The following is a 20,852-nucleotide window of genomic DNA, read 5'->3' on the forward strand; positions in this document are numbered from 1 at the left end:
TGTTAATTAGTGTATTAATTGATGTATTTATTAGATATATTCCATATCCAGACTCTGTGCTGGTAAAACTGAGGTTAGTAAAACCCAGTCCCCACCCTCACTTGGCTTGCCAGGCACTTGGGGAAAGAGATGGTGACAAGCGGTTGCAAAACGAACAAAGGCACCCGTATAAAGACAGGTTTGTGGAACACATGGAGCGGGTGGCCACAGTCTTCCTGTGTGGGGTGTGCCTCAGGGGCACTGGCTCTGGGGAAGGGGGTTGCTGTAGCCGAGCTGCACATTCTCTGGACGATGTGACTGGAGCAAGGTAAAACCAGGATTGAAGCCAAGCCCAGTGGTGTTGTCTGCCAGGGTTTTTCCATGTGGCAGAGTTTAAGCTATTATTTGATAATAATTGTACCTACTTCATAGGGTCATGGCAACATGCAGTAAAGTTCTTAGAACAGAACCGGCTTGTGGTGAGTGCTCAGAACTGGTGGCAAGTGTGATGGGGAGCCATGAGGGTGCCTGAGGTCCCTGTACCAAGTGCTCTTGGAGCTGAAGCTCAGCTCACATCAGCTGGACTCCTTGTATCACTGCATGTCACTGACTATGTCACCACATTGTATCACTGTATGTCACTGACTATGTCACCACAACCACCCTGCAAAACAGAATTGAGGATGAAGTCCTAAAATTATTGTGACTCGGCATATCTTCAAGGTGAAGTGAAATGTGCTTGTAGAAATACTACAAGCCTGATGGTAGGACTTCAGCATCTGTTACAAGATATTCTTTAAAAGAACAGCTGAGCTCTGCTTTGAGCTGCCCATCTGGAAACTAAGAAATGTAAAGGGAGAGCCCCAAACAGAAATGTGACAGGCCCTTTGCTTCATCCTGCAGCTCTGTCTTTTCTAAAGCATGCAGGCGGCCCTACCCCTTTATGTTCTGGCAACACAGAATAAAAGAAAACAGTCATCCATGCTGAGGAGTCAGATATAAGCCCTGATAATGGTATCATGAAACACAGCCTCTTCTATTTGCTGAGTCTCATCACACAGGGCAGAGCCCAGGTTGAAGGCGAGGCTGTAAATCGAGGGTGCGGAGAAGGCAGCTTGCTGGGCCCTGTGGAGGCCAGTGTGTGGAATTCTCTTTTGCAAGAGGTCACTGAGTCAAATGCTGTGGATGGATAATTTTATTGCCACTAATAAAATTTATAGCCAAAGCAAGCTAAGATAATAAGGGTAATCAAACATCCAGGCCTGGGACATAAGAATCTCATCCTGGCCCCTTGGTGCTGGTCAGGGGCTGGACAGGAGGAGCTCATCTGTCTGACTCAAGGCCTGTGACAGGCTCAGAGGTGATTTCTGCCCCTGTGGGCTTCAAGGACTGGGCCAGGCCTGGGGCAAGCTTCGTGTTAGGTGGTCAGTGCCTGTGCTTGGGGCCAGTATGCCAACAGCCATAGGAAAATTAACTGTCGTGAGTAAATGCCTAAAAGTAAACAGGGAGCAGAGGAAAGGGTTGAACCAACCCAGTTCTGGAACACTACATGATGGAAACAATGTTAACAGACTGTTCAGGTGTGACTTGGCAGGCATGAGGGAAGATAAGGAAGGATGGGGTTTTATTTAGGGCATGTAAAGAAATCAGATGTTGTTTAATCAGAGACCTTAGTTCAGGTGGGGGGATTTCCTCAGCCCCACCTCCCTCTCAGTTTCCTTCCCCTTTTGCCCCCCTCGGCTGAGGGCTCAGAGCAACCCCATCTCCTGCAGGCTGTGGGCGTAGATGTGGGGTCTTCTCCCTGAGGCCACCCTGCAGAATATGCCAGCAGAACTCCTGGAGGACAGACACTGTCAGTTCTTGGCCCCATTCTTTGACAGAGGTCTCAACATCAAGAGTCCTGACCACCCTCACTGGGTGACATCCCGGCAGCACACGGCCACCTGGGACAACCTAGAGAGAAGCAACTCTTTGGTAGTGTTGGTTTTTTGTCTTGTTCCTTTTTGAAAAATTGTGGTGGAATATACATAACCTAAAATTTACCATCTGGTGTTTCTGGGCAGAGACTATCTAGTCCCTTGAAAGAGTGCCACACGGAGGTCACATCTCACCACTGCTGCTGTCACAGGAGGAAGGCCTGAGCATCAGAGTGATCCCCAAGCCTTGAACTGCTTATTCAAGCAATTCCAGAACATTCAGGAAATAGAGCACCTGCTGTGTGCGGCATCAGGAGCTCTGAACCCTGAGGCACAGCCAGTCCCTGAGCCTGACCTTGGGCTGTCGTGGTCCGGGGTCTGCATTGTGAATAGGAGGTGCGCTGCCCTGGGCTTTGGTTCTGCTCCGGCGCTTTTTCTTAGTCCTGCTAGCGATCAGCCTCTTGGGCTGTGACTTTAGTCAACAGGCTCTGGGTGCCTTTTACCTTGTTTCTTTTTTAATTGTGATAAAATGCACATGACACAAAATGCACCATCCTAACATTTGAAGTGTGCAGTTCTGTGGCATTAAGCACATCCATGTGCTGTGTAATCATCAGAGACCCTTCTCATCTCCCACACGGAGACTGTCGCTGTTAACAGCTCCCCATGCCCACCCCCGGCCCTGGCAGCCCCCATCCTACTTTCCGTTCCTAAACATGTGGTGACTCCAGCAGTCTCATGCCAGTGGAAGCATACAGTAGTTGCCCTTCTGTTTTATTTTTAATAAAAACTCTTCTGATGACAGGGGAAAATCCACATTATTGCCCTAGTTTTTAGTAGATTTTATTCGAGCAAATAGAGCTCAGCAATTGTTAACTTGTTTCAGTGTCTGCTGAGACCTCTAAACAAAAACTTGTCTTGCTGATGTCAGCTCCCCCCCCATCGCCAGTCCTGCCTAGGAAGCGCGCCCACTGCTCAGAAGGCCAACCCGCCCTGAGAGGTGCCACTCAGCTCGGGATAGCTCGGGTTTCCACATGGAAGAGACAAGCAGGGTGAGGTTTAAGTCTAACTGCTGTCAAGTTTGCCCCATCCCTCGTGGGCAGAAAGCACGGCCAGAGGAGAGCCCAGAGGAGGCACTCGGCGAGGGTGGTGGACGCCCCTGCCATGCTGACAGGGACGCCCACGGGGGAAGAGCACATCCCAGCGCTCCCTCTCCACGGGGTGTTCCTGTTTCTCAGCCTGCCGGGATAAAGTAAACACAAGTGAAGCATTTCAGTCCTCAGAAGGAGTGGTAGGGAAGCAGGAGACGTAGGCCCATGTGGTCAGAGCAAGATTCCCCCCACCACTGCTCTGTCCTTGGGGTCACCAAGTGCAGCCGCTCCCTGGGGGAGACTGGGCGAGGGGGTGGCCTTTGCCCGAGGCCATTCTAGTCAGCCCCAGAAGGGACTGGAAATGGGGATTGACACAGATTCCTGCAGCGAGAGCGAGGACTCATCTACAAATGGACGTAAACTTTTCTCTCTCTCTAATAAGAGCAAAGACAGCGCATGTGCATGTCGGCCTGTATCCCCGCATTGCAGCTTCTGCATGAAGGCACCTTTCTGTGCCCGCTATCAGCTTTCTGTTATCCGTACACCCGAAGTGGACTGTCCGCATGATCAGCTGCACTTGGTGATGTTGGCTTCGGGGACGAATTTTCTGAACTTCTCCTTTGCAGATTTGCCTTCCTAATCTATACCTTACATAGACTTTGAAAGTGTGTTCTGGTGTCCTAATTCCCTAAGAGCGCAAGGGAGGAAATGGAGGTGCGGAAGCTTCCTAAGACAATATGAAGGGTTAAACATTAGCTGGGACTGATCTTTTTCGAGATAATTGTGAGTTGGTTTGTGCTAACATGGATCAAAAATATTTATTGAGCACCCACTGTTTGCAAAACCATAAAACCATTAAGTAACAGTGTAAGTAATAAATAACAATAAAAGAGATGTCCCCAAACAGTTAGATATTAATTGCTGGAGAGAAAATGCTGTTAAATGTTGTTTTCCGGGATTTAGGGTCATAATGTCATTAAATGTAGTTAAAGATTGAGTAGGATGCGTTTGCTGTCTGTAAATGTCTCTGCACAGGAAATGGATACTTTTGGTGTTCTCTGCTGCCTGGGCAGAGTCAGGGGGAGGTGGCTTTTGGGGTCAGTATTGCCATTTGAGATGAACCCCATGCTGACACACTCTGGAAGCTCTCAGAGTTGCTCCTGGCAGTGGGGAAGTTAAAGGTCAACGGCTTACAGATTGCAATTTGCCATGTGGAAGCAACCTTGATTTCTCAGAGGCAAACATCTTTTGTTTTGATTCTGTGGCCAAGATCAGAACCAGAGTGAAGATTTGCTTTCTTTGGGGACAAGAGTTCCTCATACCGAGGTATTATCAGTGTAAAAATTTAAATGTGGTGGAAAGACGTGAATCTTGCCTAAGATTACAATACAGCGAGCAGCTTTGTCTGAGGTCCGTGTAAAGCAGCCCCCTATGCACACACGGGTGGCTGGGACTCATGTACATTCTGGACCCCTGTATAAAACACACACATGTACAAACACACATGTGCACCCAGTCCCTGAGACCTGGTTCCTTTTCCTGTCAGTCCGTATTTAATTTCCCACCACCCACACCCATACGATGGGGTGTTTTGAAAGTAACAGATACTGTTACTTTAGTGAAATGGTCCCGTGTAACTGAGATGGGAAGCTAAAAGGTTTTAATCCGAACTAAACCAAACAAAATCCTTCAATGCAAATCCAGCCCCCCACAAAGTCTGTGATTAGGACCCCGCAGCACGTTTTCAGCTGCTTTTAGGCTATGCGATGTCTTGTACACATAATGAAAATAATTAATCCTTTCCACCAGAACTTCGGGTTTTTCAGATGTGTTAGATGGATAGCGTGAGGTTTTTGAATCTGAGTTTTTGCAGGAAAAATCATGGACCTTTCTAAGTACTGTGAGAGAAAGAATTGATTCTGAACAGTCTGAAAAGCAGAAGTAAATATAGTCCTTTAACAGTGAGGCTCCGTCTGTACTATGCCTGACGCAGGAGAGTCTGGGGACTCCTGCCGCCTTGCGTATTTTCTCTGAGGGTGGGCTTCAGGGAGGGGCCTCCTGAGATAGAACTGGTCCTGAGGGGGACAGCTAAAGGGAGGGGAAGGGGACTGAGGGGCAGAGAGCCCTGTAAAAACACCTCTGAGTCCCACAGATCGAGGCTACCATCTGGGCCCTCTGCTCATGGCCGCTTCCCCTTCGGTAAGTAGCTAATTGTCCCGAGCATCCATCTCCTCAGAGGGAAAATGGTTAAAGGATCTTGGATTCCAGTTTCTGCAGGTAACAGTCTTCAGGACTGCAGTGAAGCTCTGTGAGGACCCTCTGGAGCCTGTCCTTCAGCCTGTCTCACGGGCTCCCCACGTGGCCTGGGAACTGGAGGGGGCGCTGCTGAGGTGTCTGGTGAGGTGCAGGGCTTCTCAGGGTCTTGAGCAAGGCTTCAGGGCAGACTGCTGGTTGCATTCAGAGCAGAGCCTCTGTCAGAGCTGGCAGCAGAAAGCCGGACCCTCTTAGAGAGACTCACTACCGAAGCACGGGGAGTGGGGGGCCCACCCCCTGGTAGGAAGGGCTGCTGCCGTGAGAAGAAATTCAGAACCCAGGAGAAGAATGAACACTACTGAGTAGGTGGTAGGCCACCACGGGCACAGCTAGAGAACGTGGGATGGGTCTCTGTTACCTTTATCACTAGGACATCGAGGAATAGAAACCCCTTTATGGACTGTGGTGTCTGCCCCCCAGCGCCCCTGCAGACGGCTCTGGCTGGGGGTCTGCAGAGTGAGGAATTGGCTGCGAGGCCCACAGCAAGGCTGTGCTCTCATTCCAGTGGGGTGACCGGCTGCAGCCTCCCGGGTCTCTTCCCTCTGGAGGTGCACTGGAAGTGAGCCTGCCTCAGCACCTCCTCCTGGGCATAGGCCCCAGACCTCGCTGCTCATCCCATGGAAACCGACACACCTTCCCCACGCCTTGTCCCTTGAGGCCCTCTTCGACCTAAAGATTTGGCTAAAACCACATGTTGGAAGCCCCTTATTTCCAAGTCACAGAGTATTTCTACACTGCTCCCCCACCCCTTAATTTTGGAGTGAGGGTGAGTTCCTGTGCTTTTGGCTGACTGCAGGTTTTCCTGTCTAGCTTTCTTTCAGATCTCTTGAGGTCAGTGACTAAGTAATTCCTGTAATCCCCCAAGTTGTGGTGCTAGGGCTATTCAGTGCCCCAGTAACTGAGGCAAGACCAAAAATAAGAAAAAAGAGTCAGAGGTCCGTGTTTTCATCGCATTTCCTGATAAATGGCTGAACTGTCTTGAGCAAGTCACTAACTTCTCTGAGCCTCACATCTGTGAAATGGGGATAGCCAACCTATCTATCTAACTTAATATTAGTTGTTTCAAATGAGGCATATATGAGGAAGAAGAGATTTATGAATAACAAAGGGGTAGGCAGATATCAGGGCATCCTTTATTTTGTTAGTGGTGATGTAATTATCATAGATAAGGATCCTCAGCCTTCTCTGCTTAAAGCATAATCAATTCAGTGACACGCTATCACAGTTTTAAAGAGCCAGAGAAATAATTCAGATGGGAACAATTCTTCATAGTCAGATTCCATCCAGCAGGCAATTATTTCGTTTCTTTTAAAGTGGAACAGCTCAGCTGCAACCTATGGTATTGTCCTAAAGAAAGTTTGCAGGGTTGAGGAAGAGTAACGTCTTGGTATTAAGCATGACACTTACTCTTCAAAACCCAGCATTCTGTGTATGTATAACAAATTATAGCTTATCTGACAGGGGGGCTTCTTCTCGTCCAGAATGGTCTAGAATGGATATGATTTTAATAGTTAAATTAGCAGTTATAGTTGCATCTACTGAGAACAAGCCTAGCTCCTCTGTTTTTCAGAATTACAGAGATTTGGCTAAACAGAGATAATAGTAATTGCTTTAAGTCTGCTGTCTTGTGGACTGTCTCTGTACAGAATATTGATTGCTAGTGAGTTGTACCCAACTTGCAAGAAAAAAAAAGTTGAAGACAGGAGGCTGCAAGAAATGTTTGCACATATGCCTAGCATAGTGCTGGGTACATACTAAGTACATGTGATTGTTTATGTGAATAAATGAGCCAATGAACTAGTGGACTGAAAAAGAGGCACAGACTAGCACAGAGCAGAACCAAACACTGCACTTTGCTGGTGACAGGGAGCAGGGAAATACCATTGTATTCCAGTAGCCAAGCAAAAAAATCTTACTTGAAGGACTTAAGAAGATTTAATTAGATAAATGTGAGCAGTAGAAAATAAGAATAGCTCAGATTTATTCCACAAACATGCTTTAAACATTTCTGTGTGCCGGGCCTTGTGTTGATCTCTGGGGAAAACCAGCCCTAGACCTGTTTGCTGTCCTGGAGCTGTTGTGTGGTGAGATATGGTACCCTACTATTAAGTGCATAATATGAACCAAGGTAAAGATACTGAAGGAAAAGACTGCAGTTCTGTAAAACATCTGGAAGGAAACTTCTCTGAGAAAGTGAAGCTTGGATCTGAAAGGAAAGTGGAAGTATTCTGGATGGAGAGTGAAGGCATGTGCAAAGTCCCTGAGGCAGGAGGTGGGGAGTGTTTGAGGAATTAGGGGAGCCCAGAACCTTAGAATACAGAGAGTGAGGGGGAGGTAAATGGGAAGTTGCTGCAGCTATTTGTGTGTTATGTCTGAAAGTTTGTGATCCCTGGAGATACAGGGTGTAAATACAATGAGAACATGAACTTCCAGGGAGTGAGATCCTACGGGAGTAGGCGTTTAGGAGGAAATCTGCTTCCCCTTGTGGAACAAGCAGCACAAACCCCAGAGAATGCTCAGAAGAAACCCAGAGTGAGCTCAGCAAGGCTCTCAGGAGGGAGTGGGTGGGATGCAAGGCACACGGTCAAGAGGGAACATGAGTGGTTCCCACCAAAATCCTGATAGTAGCTGTACCTGGAAAGGGGGCTGGGAGGAAGCAATGTGACTAGGACATGGGAAGTTTCAATTTTATATGAAGTAAAGTTTGGTTTCCTTTAAAAATACTTCCTAATATAGAGAAAATGTTAATATTTGTTTCTGGTAGTGGGTACACTTGTATTTCATTACGATTTTTTTTCTCTACATTAATTTTTTGTTTTTATTACAAGGAATCCAGGGAAAAAGAGGGGGTGGAGGAGAGAGAGAGAGAGGTGAGCACTTTTCGATAGAGTCAGGGTCCTGTTCTCAGCTACACGTTAGTTTGTGCGAATCACTGCTCTGCTCCTCAGTTTTCTCATTTAAGAAAAAGAGTTTTGACAAGGGTGAGCTTGATAATCCCCTCTAGCTCAGAGACGTTCTGTGATTCTGACTTCTAAAATCAATTGATTACTGAATAATTGTACTTACCAGATTGGGAATTGAGGGTCCCATGTCCACTGATCCCTAATTCTTTAAAAGTAAGAGATTCAAACTTGCTTAGCACAGAATAGCCAATAGCTTTCTCTTAAGGAGACCAGAGCATTGAAATTCATTTGCTAAGTGACATTTTTGAAAACTAAACCCACAGGATGCTCGCATTCGTCCTGGGTCAGACTGGGGAATCTGGACCCAAACCAGAAATATGTGGCTCTGGGTTAGGCATCTTACTGTTTGCCACACCTACCTTGGTGGCTTCTCTGTAGGTTTGCAGGTACCTGCAAGGACAGTTCCTACATAGTGAGGCGGAAGAATTCCATTCTCTTTCCTGGGAACTTCAGATTAGAAACACTGTTAACAGAAAGGAAACAGTACAAACAGAAGATCAGATGTAGCCCTGTTAGGAACCCTCTGATGCAAGTGCTAGGATGTTGCACAAGGCGCTCACTTAGTGGTTTATTACCTTTTTCTCAGATGTCTTTGCAAATCAACATCGGTAAATGTGTCTTAGACTGTAGCTACTTGATGAAAAAAAAGGGGTGCTGCATTTTCTTGGATTCTGTTTCGGGGCATTGTCTCAGATGGCATCGTGCACCACGGGGGCTTCATAAATGCCACTTACTGGTGACAAGAGTGTGCATGGCCACATCCTCAGCTCCTCAGTTGTTTCAGTTGTCCCCTCCAGCCTGCCTCATTCCTTCAGGAGAGTGGCAGCTGCTTGAGGGGGCCCACACCCCATGGACAGCTGAGGAAGCCCAAGGAGAGGTGACATGGGCCTTCTGCACGTGCTGAGTGCAGGGAGTGTCCTCAGGCCAGCCATCAGCTGCTTTGGCTGCTTCTCCTCCAGTTTCTCTTACATGGGTAGGGCTTCCTTACAATGAGTTGAATGAATGAGAAGAAAGTATGTGTTGGCAGAATTTCAGCTGAATAATGCCAAGGCTTTCCAAGCAAGAGCATGAATTTAAGCAGAGCAAAGTTTCAAGTCAATGAGGCTCAGAGTAATGGCTATTCTCATAGTGAAAAGTACAAATGTTTTTATGTTCAAAGGTTACCAAATGGGACTCTTTCTCTGGCCTTCTAGCCTGCTCAGTTACAAAGTGGAAACTGTTCCTGATCTTTGCTTTATTGCACTTGTATTTTCTAGGCAATTAGAAACATTTTCCACTCAGCATTTAAGAGCTGGCAGCAGACTCTATTTTGAATTAAGTTTCCTTTTTTTTTAAGTAGCATTTTTTTCTCCCTTGCAAGTAGACTGTTTTTAAAGTCACAGGCATTCCAAATAGCAGGCTTAGACTTTGCCAGCATAATTAATACATTTGTCATGGAATTAGCACTTTCCAAAACTATATTCCTATACAAGATTCTCATTTTTCCCAGAAGTATGGTTCTTCATAGCATATTATGTGGATTTAGGCAAAATCGACCCACCCATCCACTAGAACTTCGATTATAAAGGGAATCACTGCAAACAAAATAGAAACCGTTTATCTTAATGAACCAGTAGGAAAATTAAATCTGTTGAAATGATCTAGACTCTTCCAAAAACAAAAAAACAAAAAACAACCCACCGCCAGCAACAGCCAGTAGTAATTCATGGTAGCTGCATCTATTTTTATCAGCTTCTCTAACTCGTCTGTTCGCTGGCTGCCTATAGCAAAGAATAGCAGCAAATAGAGGTTTGCTTAATTCCTTATATTCTTAGCAGGCTGTCTTCTCCCTTAGCAAATGCTACCTTTGCCCCACTCGTGTATTTGGGAGCTCTCAGGGATGTTCCTGGTAGGAAACTACCATTCCTGTTAGTGGTCTCAGCTAGTGTGTCACTAAGAAGGATATTGTGTAGCTTTTCTAGTCCTTATGAATGGTGACATCCAAAGCACATATATGGGGACGGGGCCCTGTTTGATGTTACTGGTCTGGTCTAGGGCTTGGTTGATGGCTCATGCTTTCCTTTCCACATGGAGTGGAGACACAGACAAAAATGGAATTTTACTATGTCAGGGGGTAGTTTTATTCCATTGTTTTTAATGGAATGAGGGGATCTCCTAGCTCAAATGCTGGAAAAGAGCCTTAGAGAAGCCATAGGCACCCACAGTACTCAGATAACATGTACCCAAGTGCACTTGGGGGGCACGTTCCCACTCGGCCCCCTCCTGTGCCCTGCACGCTGTCCCCCCTCACTGCATAGAGAGGTGGTGGTTAGGGAGCGCCGTGAGCCCCAGGTAATAACTCAGTATCCATTTTCTGTGTCAGATCTCCCAGCTGATGACAGAGGCGGGCCGGGAGGGCCTGACAGAAGCAGCGCTGAACCGCTACAACGCGGACAAGCCTTCTGCCTGCAACGTCCCGGCCTCCCAGGGCTCCTGCCTGGCCAGTGAGACCGCCACAGGCACCTCGGTGGCTGCCTCCTTCTTCGCAAGGTAAGAGAGGTGAACAGACCCTCCGTTCTTTCAGGTGAGCCCGTGTGCTAGCCTCATGTGGCCCAGGTGGGCTGAAATGCTAGGAGGAGCTGGGGTCTTTCTGTGACCTCCTCTTTAAGGCAGGCTTTCTCAACCTCCGACTGTCCACATGTTGAGGCAGGGACTTCGGTGTTGTGGGGGAGGGTACTGTCCTGTGCATTCCAGAATGTTCAACAGCGTTCCTGGCCTCTCTGCACCAGATTCCTATAGCACCTTCCCCAGCTGTGACAACCAAAAACATGTCCAGACCCTGCCAGGGGCCCCCTGGGCTGAAAAACACAGCTCCACAACTGCATGGCTCTAAAGATGTCCTCCATGGGCTGAGGGCTTTTGTGGACACAGCCCTATGGCTGGTGTTCCCAGATTTACACTCTCATTACAGAAAAAGAACTACTTAAAAATTAACTGTTAAATAGATGACGGTTTTTTTCATTTTTGACAGACTAGCTGGATGATTATTATATACTATCCAGCTAATCTTAGAAATTCACTAACATGCAAAACAAAAAAAGAGGTATTTCAGCAATGTTTCCTGCCTAATTTTAGCGATGTGACTGAGACAGGGCAGGGGACCCAGGACAGCTGGGCAGGAAAGCATTGCAGGGCCTGCCTGATTCCATCTCCTTATTTTAATGAGGAAAACAAGGATCAGGAAAGTCGACCTAGGAGTTAATTTATAGCCAAGCCAGAAGACAGAAACCAGATCCTTCTGCTTTTTTCTCCTCTGTGATTCATTCTTTATTTGGTACTTGGAACATAACCCCAGGAAACTTTTTGCACTTGAGATTCGAGAGCTGCTGAGGAGGCAGGATGCAGGATGTGGCCTGAAGAGCACCAGGCGAGAGCCTGGAGGACCTCATGGGTTTGAGGTCTAGGTCTGCCTCAGTTTCCCCATCTATAAAGCGAGGGTAGTACCTACTCCTCAGGGTTGCTCTGAATAAGATAAGATGACTGTAAATTGTAAAGAACCATACAAATGGTTATTTGTGTGGACTCAGCTAGTGTGTCAGTGAGAAAGGATATTGTGTGGCTTTTCTTGTCCTCATGAAGGTGACATGAAAAGCACACATATGGGGCAGGGCACTTCTGGGGAGGAGCACAGGGTTGGCATCCTCACTAAGACGTGAAGGCAGCGTGCGGGGCGTGTGGAGACCGGCACTGGGCTTCTCGTACCTTGGCGCCATGTTTACTGTCCTATGAACAGTTGGGCTGACTTCAAGGTATGGAAAACACAGGAACTACAGCAGCCCCCCCATCCCCTCAGCCAGGGGGCTACGTTCCAAGACCCCCAGTGGATGCCTGAAACCGCAGGCAGTCCTGAGCCCTGCAGAGACTGTTTTTGCCTATACATCATACCTATGGTAAAGTTTAACTTGGAAGTTAGGCACAGTAAGAGATGAACAATAACTACTAATACAATAGAACAGTTATAACAGTATACTGTAATAAAAGTTATGTGATGTGGTCTCTCTCTTTAAATACCTTCCTGTACTGCATTCGCCCGTCTTTATCTTGTGATGCTGTGAGGTGATAAAATGCCTATGTGTTGAGATGAAGTGAGGTGAATGACACAGGCATCGTGATGCAGCTAAGTTAGGCTGCCATTGATCTTCTGATATTATGTCAGGAGGATCTTCTGCTTCCTGACCAGGGCTGACAGTGGGTTGAAACCACAGAAAGCCAGCCTGTGGATAGGGACTAGCATGTGTGTGCTGGCCCCTGACAACAGGGACCATCGTGTTAGTCTGCCTGTACATAAATTTTTTGTGCTGTCCAGCACTGTTGATCAAGCTCACTGGGATGTTGTGTCCATGCCATTTGGGGAGGGAATAAAGAGATGGCATAGAGTATGAGAAGTGCCACAAGCACAGAAGATCCTAGGACCTAAGTAGGTTATTAGAACATGTCCAAAAGAGAGAGACTCAAGTGTTGAGGGACTAGGCACTCTATCATGGAGGTTAGCTGGATACCCCAGCGATTTCTGGGCCATGATATCCCAAGGGTTTGGGCAAAGGTTGGATAAAACCTAATGGTGGAAGGAAGGTATCTCCCAGCTCAGAATGAAGGAAAAGAATTCAAGCTGCACCAAGAGAGAGTGAGGACCTCATCACTGAGGGAGATCAAGTTTATATCGGATGACTACCTGGCCTTGATGCTGGAGAAAATTGTCCATGCCCAGATGGGATTTGATCTCCAGTGCACCCCCCTAAACTGAAACACTTTAAATGTGAAGAGCCTTTAGCTCAGAGATTTTTACAGATTGACTCACCAGAAACCCCAGAAGAAGGATTTGAAGCAAGAAGAGGTTAAGGTTCTGGATGGACAGTGTTTAGGGAGAACCAGTGTCTCCTGCTGCAGGAACCCAGCAGTGTTTCAGAGCTGTCAGAATGAGAGGCTGGGAAGGCCTGAGTGCTGGGCAAGCTAGGCCAGTGTTTGCAGTAGTCAGGAGGATTCACAAACAGGCAGACACTCAGGCACTGGAATGGCAAAGACAGGTCTCTGAGACTCTTGCTTATACAGCTAAGGGGTAGTATGGAAACACTGAGGTGAACCCAAAATGATGGACTGATGCAGTCAGGTGGGAAGCCCAGCAGATGACATCATCAATAAATAAAGCCTGGTCTCACGGCCCCCCAGAATTGCAGGGGCTTGTGGTATGAACTTTCAAGGAGCTGTAAAGTATCGAGGGCTGCCTAAGTCCTTTATGGCTTTCCTTGTGGTGAATGCTGATCATACTTGGAGCTAAACAGTTTAAGGCACTGAAAGTATATGGTTTGTGTTTAAAAGGTCTACAATGTGCAGTGGGGGGAAAAGCACCAAGTGCAAGAGAATAATTCCTCCTACGTGCACATCTATTCCTCCCACACCCATAGCCCATTTTCCCTGCTGCTCTTGTCAATAATAGCTGTGGCTCCATGCCTCCCACAGATGGGGGCAGCGAGGAACAACCACCCTGTTATGGGGACGCAGAGACGCAGAAGACAGGGTGACTTGCTCGAGGCCCACAATTAAGAGACAGAAACAGGGGTGTACTTCACCTCTTTGGGTCCCCAAAGGTCCATGTGATGAGCCAAAACCAGCCTAGCCTATGTTGTCAGAGAGTAAACTGAGGCTTGGTGTCAGTGGGTTTTCCGTTTGAGCCAAAGCAAAGCTGTGCAAGGCAATAGTGTGGGTAGCTCTTGATGGGGTGGAATCTGGCTTCATTGCTAGGGCCAAAACTAGAAATACTTCAGTGGTTGTGGTTTTATATCAATGAACAGGAGCATCTTTCCACATACGGATTTTGGGGCAGAGTCAACCCCCAGGCCTCAAATCTGTGCTCCCCACTGTTTAACTCTTTCTGCTTGACCGTTTGATGGAGAGGCTGCCCTCTGACTCTGTAGGGCCCTGGAACTTGGCCACAGCTGCAGGCGAGGACACGGGGTGGCCTGCTCTCAGGACACTGTGCTGTGAGTCACTTCCCTTCAGGTGTGACAGATGCCATGTGCCAAATTTGTGGCCAACGTGGCTGACGTGCACTGAACATTACTAGGCATCACTGTACTCAGCCCTTACTGTGCAGTCTCTCCCCTGTTCCTCAGAGTAGTCCTGCAGGGGAGCCTGCTTTATGGGTTGAGAAGGAAGTGCCTTGGGGTTGAGTCACTGACCCAAAGCTGTGCAGCCAGGAAGTGGCCAGGGGGTGGGGCTCCAGCTTCATTTCCTCACTCGGACCCTGGTTACTCTTCTCTGTGCTAAACAGACAGTCAGATGTGAGGTTTTTCCACCATGACCATGAACTGATGACCACTGCTTATAAAACACATACAGAATAGGTGGCTCTGCAGGTTTTTGAGATCAGTAGAAGAACAATAAAACCTCAGTTCGTTGAGGGTTGCTGATATCCACTTTTCTTTGTGATAGGTTCCTTTTTAAGGGTTTACTGTTTAGAGCTAAGGGTAGAGGTCTGGGTCGACTAGGTTGCATCTCAGTTACAGTGTCCATAATGTAAGCATCCCAGTCCTGAATAAACAACCATGCCTTTGGCCCTGGCAACTCCCGGTGTGGTTGGTAGGCCAGCAGGGCCTCACAGTCACCGATCTGTGACAAGCCAGAATCTGAGGGGAAGCATTTGGAAACTTCTATAGGAAGTAACAGTGTAGCTTTATGTTGGTTGAATCTCTGAATGAACAAGTGGGGCTTGTACTTTGAATGTAATGAGAAATAAATGGTGAATCCTCACCACAGACAGCTTAACAAGTGCAGTGCCAGGAAATGATGGAGCTCAAAGCACCCATCCTGTGGTGCTTCTCCTGCCTGAATTTATTTCTTTAAATATCAGCATCTTGGTAGACCATTGGCATCAGAATTTCAGAGCCCTATTTGCAGAAAAACACCTTTTTCTTGGGGGAAAAAATTGCAACATAATACTAAAACTATTAATAGTAACCAAAAAGAGAGATTGGCATCCTTGCTCATCAAGTTGGTTCACTATCCTGTGTCAGCTTTCAGTTTTCCAAGTGAGGGGGTTTCCTCTGCATGATGCCCACATTAATAGGAAGTGTTGAAGTGTGGTTGGATTTCCCCATTTGTTGACTGCTCCCTTTGGAGAAAGATTTACTTAATTATGTACTTTGCCTTATACCGTGCGACATGACGAAACCCAATTAAAGCTCTTGCATGAATCCCTAGCATGGCAGGTTGAGGCAGAGGAGTGCTCATTGTTCTTTGAAGAGCAGTGAACAAATTCTGGATTATACATGGAATTGCCTGGATGCCTGGGAAACAAAGTGAATCTTTCAGATGACCTCATGTCTCCACACTGATGTTCTTTCCCAAATAACTTGAATAACCATTTAAAATAGTGTGTTTGAATTTATGGGGAAAAAAATGAGCCTCTGGAGGATTTTAGTCTACATTTAGAGCAAGTGTTGTGAAAATCATCAGGTACCACATGAGCTTCGCTGAGGCAAGTTCAAGACCAGCAGGATGGGTGCTGCGGTGTCCGTGGGCAGAGTTGGTGTGCATATGCGTCCAGTTCTGCCCTCACTCATCACTTCTGGTCTTGTTTATGCTCTTATGTTTAGTTCTCAACCTTTGTAAACCATTCCTTTTTATCAAATCAATTTTTCAGTAAAATGGTACAAAGGGCATTTTTGATCATCCATGATGTTTTGAAAGATCCCTATTAGTGTAAGAAAATGCCCTGCAGCCTGTTCTCACAGGCTCTGGTGACGTCGGATGGCTCAGTGGCCATAGACCCTGTAGTGTCTGTCCACTTGCTCCTCATTAAGGCCCATTTGTTAGAGCTGAACCCCCCTCCTCTGTTTTCCTGGGAACAGGATTAGTTTGCATTTATTGACTTTTTCTTGAAGATTCTGACCTTTGCACAATTTTTTGCTGTTGATGGAAAATACATCTGTCCTGGGCTGGGAATTTTCTGGATAAATTTGGTGTTCATCTCATTATCGGGCTGCCCTCAAGTTCGTCTTATGGGACCCGTGCTCTGCTTTCTCTTCCTTCTGGCCGGCCAAGCTGTGCCTCATCTCCTTCCACCAGCTCCTCTGACTCCTCGCCTTTCGCCCAAACTCATTCTTCCCTTAGGGATGTTGTCATATTTCTGTTCTTCTCAACCTCTCATGCAGAATTGCCCCCATCTTTGTTTTTAGACTGCTCCTTGAATTACCTGCTTTCTCTAGGTGCCTGAGCATGTCACTGACTATTTATGACTAGTTTGACTGGTGCCCTAGAGGTCAGAGGTGGCAATGGCACTGCCACCAGGACCGGCGTAGTTCCGGGACCAGGGCTAAGCTGAGCTGAGAGGGTGACTCCTGGCATGTGGCTCTGCCTTCGGACCAGGCTGCTCTGCTCCTCATCTGCCTTGGGGGGCATTGGGTCTCTGAGCACATGTGTGGCTGAGTACACAGCCATTACCATTACAGAGAAGGCCCTGCTGAAAGTCATCTCCACATGCTTGCTGGCAGCCAACTCAAATAGTGCCTTGTCGCTCCGGTTACAGCAAATGCTTTTCATATATCACCTCAAACAGTGGAGGCTTTCTTTAGTCCCTGGGCACATTAACCCCTAACAGTACGACTGGGTTATATGCCAGGAGCTTATCAAGTCAAAGGAGGATGAGGAGTCGGGAACTGCTCCCAGATCTTCTGGTCCTCCGTCAGGAACAGCTTTTAGAAGATGCTCACATCTTCCCATTATAAATACATGGGCAGTCAGCACCAGGGGGAAACTACCCTCAACACACCACAAGTGTTCTCAGGTGATCTCGGAGGGGAAAATGGAGCTGGGAGCTGGGTGCCCTCGGCCTGACTCTTATTTGCCAAGTCACTGTGAATACACTCTCTGCCTCCTGTTCACAGATTGGAAGTTCATTTCCAGCACTGTGTCTGTGGTGTTAGATGGTACCTCTACCAAAGAACTAAGCTTTGAGAAGACCCCATGATGGGACTCCTCTGAGTTGTCATGTTGTTATGTTATGTTATGTTATGTTGTTATGTTATGTTATGTTATGTTCCTGTTTCTTATTGTGTTTTCATCAAAGCATGCTGTCCTGCCCTTGTCCCCTTGCTCTTGCAAGGGTCTCATTGTCAATGCCTTCCCCTCTTCCCCCGTTAATCTCCTCCCTCACCTATGCCACCTCCTGTCTGCCTGCTCCTTCCACGGCTCCCATGGAGGTGGGCTTCCATTGCACTTCTTCTGGGACTTCTGTGGTCAGGGCCAACCTGCATCATTGTGCCACATGCGTCAATGGAAGGGGGTGCCAAGGTGCCAGTTGTTGGGCTCCATCTCTCCAGGGCAGGATCTTTTAGTCACTTGCTCAAAGGTGCAGAGGCTGTGTTGCCCCCCCTGTTCCTGCCCTCTTCCCTGGTGGCTAAGTAGTGTGGGGCACCGATCTTGAAGGCCTAGTTGGAAGCCAAACCCCTATTCTCTGGGTTGCTCGTTTATTTATTCCTGGCAGGTCATGCTTTACTTCTTTTAAGGAAGACTCCATGGACTTCATGAAAAAGAAGGGACTCTTACTTCTGAATATTGATGAAGTGAATTTTAGGAATCACAGCTGTATGACTGGTTTCACTTGAGTACACATCAGTTACAGTATGAAAGAAAACATTAAGAAAGAGCCAAATGTATATTCAGTGCCGTCAGATTTCCAGGCCCCAGGAAATGGTTTCAGGTGCTCACTGCAGGAAGAAGTAAATTCGTGGTTGCTTCTGAAAGCCAGTGAAAGCCCAGAGGCAAGTGGACAAAATTCAGCATCTACACTATTATCCTCTGTGTCAAAAAGAAATCCAAAAGCATTTCAAATAGATGACCCTCATGTCCAACACCCAACTCCAGAAACCTGCAGGACCGCTCCATTTTGGCGTGTGCAGACCATAACAGAAATGGTGCTCGTTTCTGGACCCACACTGCTCTGAGCTGGTGATCTGTGCTAAAGAAAATGGCCAGTGTTTGCAGCCCCTTCCCATCTCCCACTGCAGGGAATGGTAAAATGGGGCATTTTCTGATTAAACAAGCTCTTTGTCTGACTGATGGCCTGTTGGGGTGTTGGCAATCAGCTCACAACATCTGGGAATCATTTGCACAGTTTTGCCTGGGTTGAAAACCCAATTCATGACTCAGTATGCATGTTTGACGGCAAAGCAATTTCAGTGAGCCTGAAGGATCTCAGGGATTTTGTCAGATAGTCTCCAGGGTCAGGCCTTCCAAGCCTTAGTGTACACTTTGAGTGTCTTTTTTTGCCACTGGGAATTAGATAAAGCACGAATGATGAAGCAGCCCGAGGTTGGACCCACGGCCTGCTGCTGACCCTCTGGCCTCTCCCATGTTCTTGTTGAATAGAAGCAGCATGTCTACGCCATAGGGTTGTAGTGGGATTAAATGAAAACATGATGGTCCTTTGACAACTTCGTCTAACTCCTAGAGATGCTGTTAAGCTGGAAAAGGAGGGACTTCTCCCCTCCATGGGAAATCCAGTGAATTCTCAGCATTCTCCCCTGAGTGGCTGACCTCGGGCGTGCCGACCTTCACAGTGTGGTCAGGCATTGTACCTCAGAGAGCAAAAGCTGCCTACATGGGCCAAAGACCACAGTTAGCCCCTGACACCTCAGCTAGAGAGAACCAGGTGCTATCGGAGACCAAAAACGTGTGACCCACACAGAGAGGTCTGCCCTTGGGGACCTGGGTGCCAGTGGGGCTCCAGTTAGCTGACCATGCACTTCTAAATCTTTCGAAGGGGTTTCATTTTCTAGCTTTATGGCCCTAGAAAACTCTCGAACAAGAAGATAGGAAAAGAGAAGGCAGGGAGGAACAACTGAGAATTCTGCTGCACAGAGCTTGGTGATGATCAAGTGCAGGTTGCTGGGGTTCTGCCAGGGCTCTGCCAGTGAAAATCAGCCAGAACAGTAGATAAAATAGAAGTACAAAGGGAAAATTACCTCCTTCTTTGTTTATACACTCATGATTTGAATTGGGGGCCAAAGTGGGAGGTGGCACAAGGTCATTTCAGAAAGAGGAAAGGAATGACGGTGTGCTGAGGGAAAGGATGGGCAGAGGATACAATTTTAGCTACCTTGTTTTCAAATTTGTTTCCTAGTTTCCACATCTACCACCATGCAATGACAGTACCTCTCTAACTTGTTTCTTTCTCCAGTAATAGCCTACAAAACTTAAAAATAATAGCCTACATTTACTGAGGGTCACCTGTATGCCACGTGCTATTCTGAGTTCTTTACAGTAGCTTAAAAAGCCCCTGTGAGCTGGTCCTCTCCTTATTCCACCGGTTTGATTTTGAAATGGAAGCACAGATTGCTGAAGCTACCTGGTTGAGGTTGCATAGCTTGTAGGGTATGTGTAGTTACTTGAGCCAAGCTGTATGATCCCCGAGCCCATGGACAAGAATGCAAGCTCCATTTGTTCTTGGCTGAAGCCCCAGTACCTAAGAGAGCACTCAAGAAATATTTTTTGAGTGAATAAACAAATACTCTTAGCACTATGCTCTTTGGCCTCCAAACTCAAGATAGGTTGTGGTGGGTGGGCGATCATGAAGTTGACACAAGTATGACATATGAAACCAAAGCAGAGAATGGAGGCAATGCACACCATGGAACCAGAGAAAGGAACTTTCTCCCCAACTACTTTTTACTCTTCTAATTCTGTTAGTTACTCAGATGTTGCTTCCTATCTCACCCAGGATAAGAGCCAAAGGCTTTGCCGTGACTTACACAGCCCTCTCCACAGTCTGCCCAGCCCCACATCTACCACTCTCCCTCTTGCTTACTCTGCTCTTGGCACACCAACCTTCTTGCTTTTCCTCAAAAAGTGCCAAGAGCACCCCCTCCTCAGAAGTGTTGCTCTTTCTGTCCCCTCTGTGCATTCTGCAGATCCCAGCTTGGCTCAGCCCTCCCTACCTTCAGATCTTTGCTCACATGCCTCTTTATTGGCAAGGCCTTCCCTAACCTCCCAGTTTAAAATGACAACGATCCTGTCTCTGCATTCCTCCTCCCACGTAATCCTGCTGTCTAACGGGTATTTATTGAATGAACAAATGCATCTCAGATTAAAAGAGATGGGTAGCTAAGTCTCCATTGTCTTCCACCAGAATTCTTTGAGAAGTTCGCGTCTTTTCCCATTTAGCTCAAACTACATGCTCAGGAATTAGACTATTCTTTTTGCTTTAGGACATTTTTGGGGAGATAACATCGTAACAAAGCATGAAAAAAAAAAGCATCACTGGGAAATTGAGATTCTTATTAAAACTTAAATATCTAGTTGTCTTTTCAAGAGATGAGATAAGTAGTGCTGCCTGGGACAATAGCCAAAGAAAGAGTTAAAGTGCAGGAAAGACTTATGAGTTCTAAGACAGGCACAAACGAAGTAGGGATTTCCATCTTTTTTCTGTCTTGTTGAAAACCTGTCTTTTCCTCCTTGAGTAAACCTCTTTGTTTTCTGTCCCCTACTTTGATTTATTATTTTAATTCTATAGCTGTCCCAGTAAAGTATGTAAAGCATTTGGGGATAAAATCATG

The 20,852-nt window shown here is 46.9% G+C and overlaps 1 protein-coding gene across 2 annotated transcripts in view; it reads left to right on the forward strand.

The window, feature by feature from the left end:
• Positions 1-20,852, forward strand: part of KIF26B (kinesin family member 26B) — a 453,264-nt gene that overhangs the window by 211,168 nt on the left and 221,244 nt on the right. For both annotated transcript variants that reach the window (XM_057507852.1, XM_057507851.1), the window contains exon 4: positions 10,625-10,791. In XM_057507852.1, coding sequence (XP_057363835.1) covers positions 10,625-10,791 — 167 coding nt within the window. The remainder of the gene's footprint in view (positions 1-10,624; positions 10,792-20,852) is intronic.

This window comes from Manis pentadactyla, chromosome 9, assembly GCF_030020395.1.
Source record: "Manis pentadactyla isolate mManPen7 chromosome 9, mManPen7.hap1, whole genome shotgun sequence".
NCBI classification, from domain to species: domain Eukaryota; kingdom Metazoa; phylum Chordata; class Mammalia; order Pholidota; family Manidae; genus Manis; species Manis pentadactyla.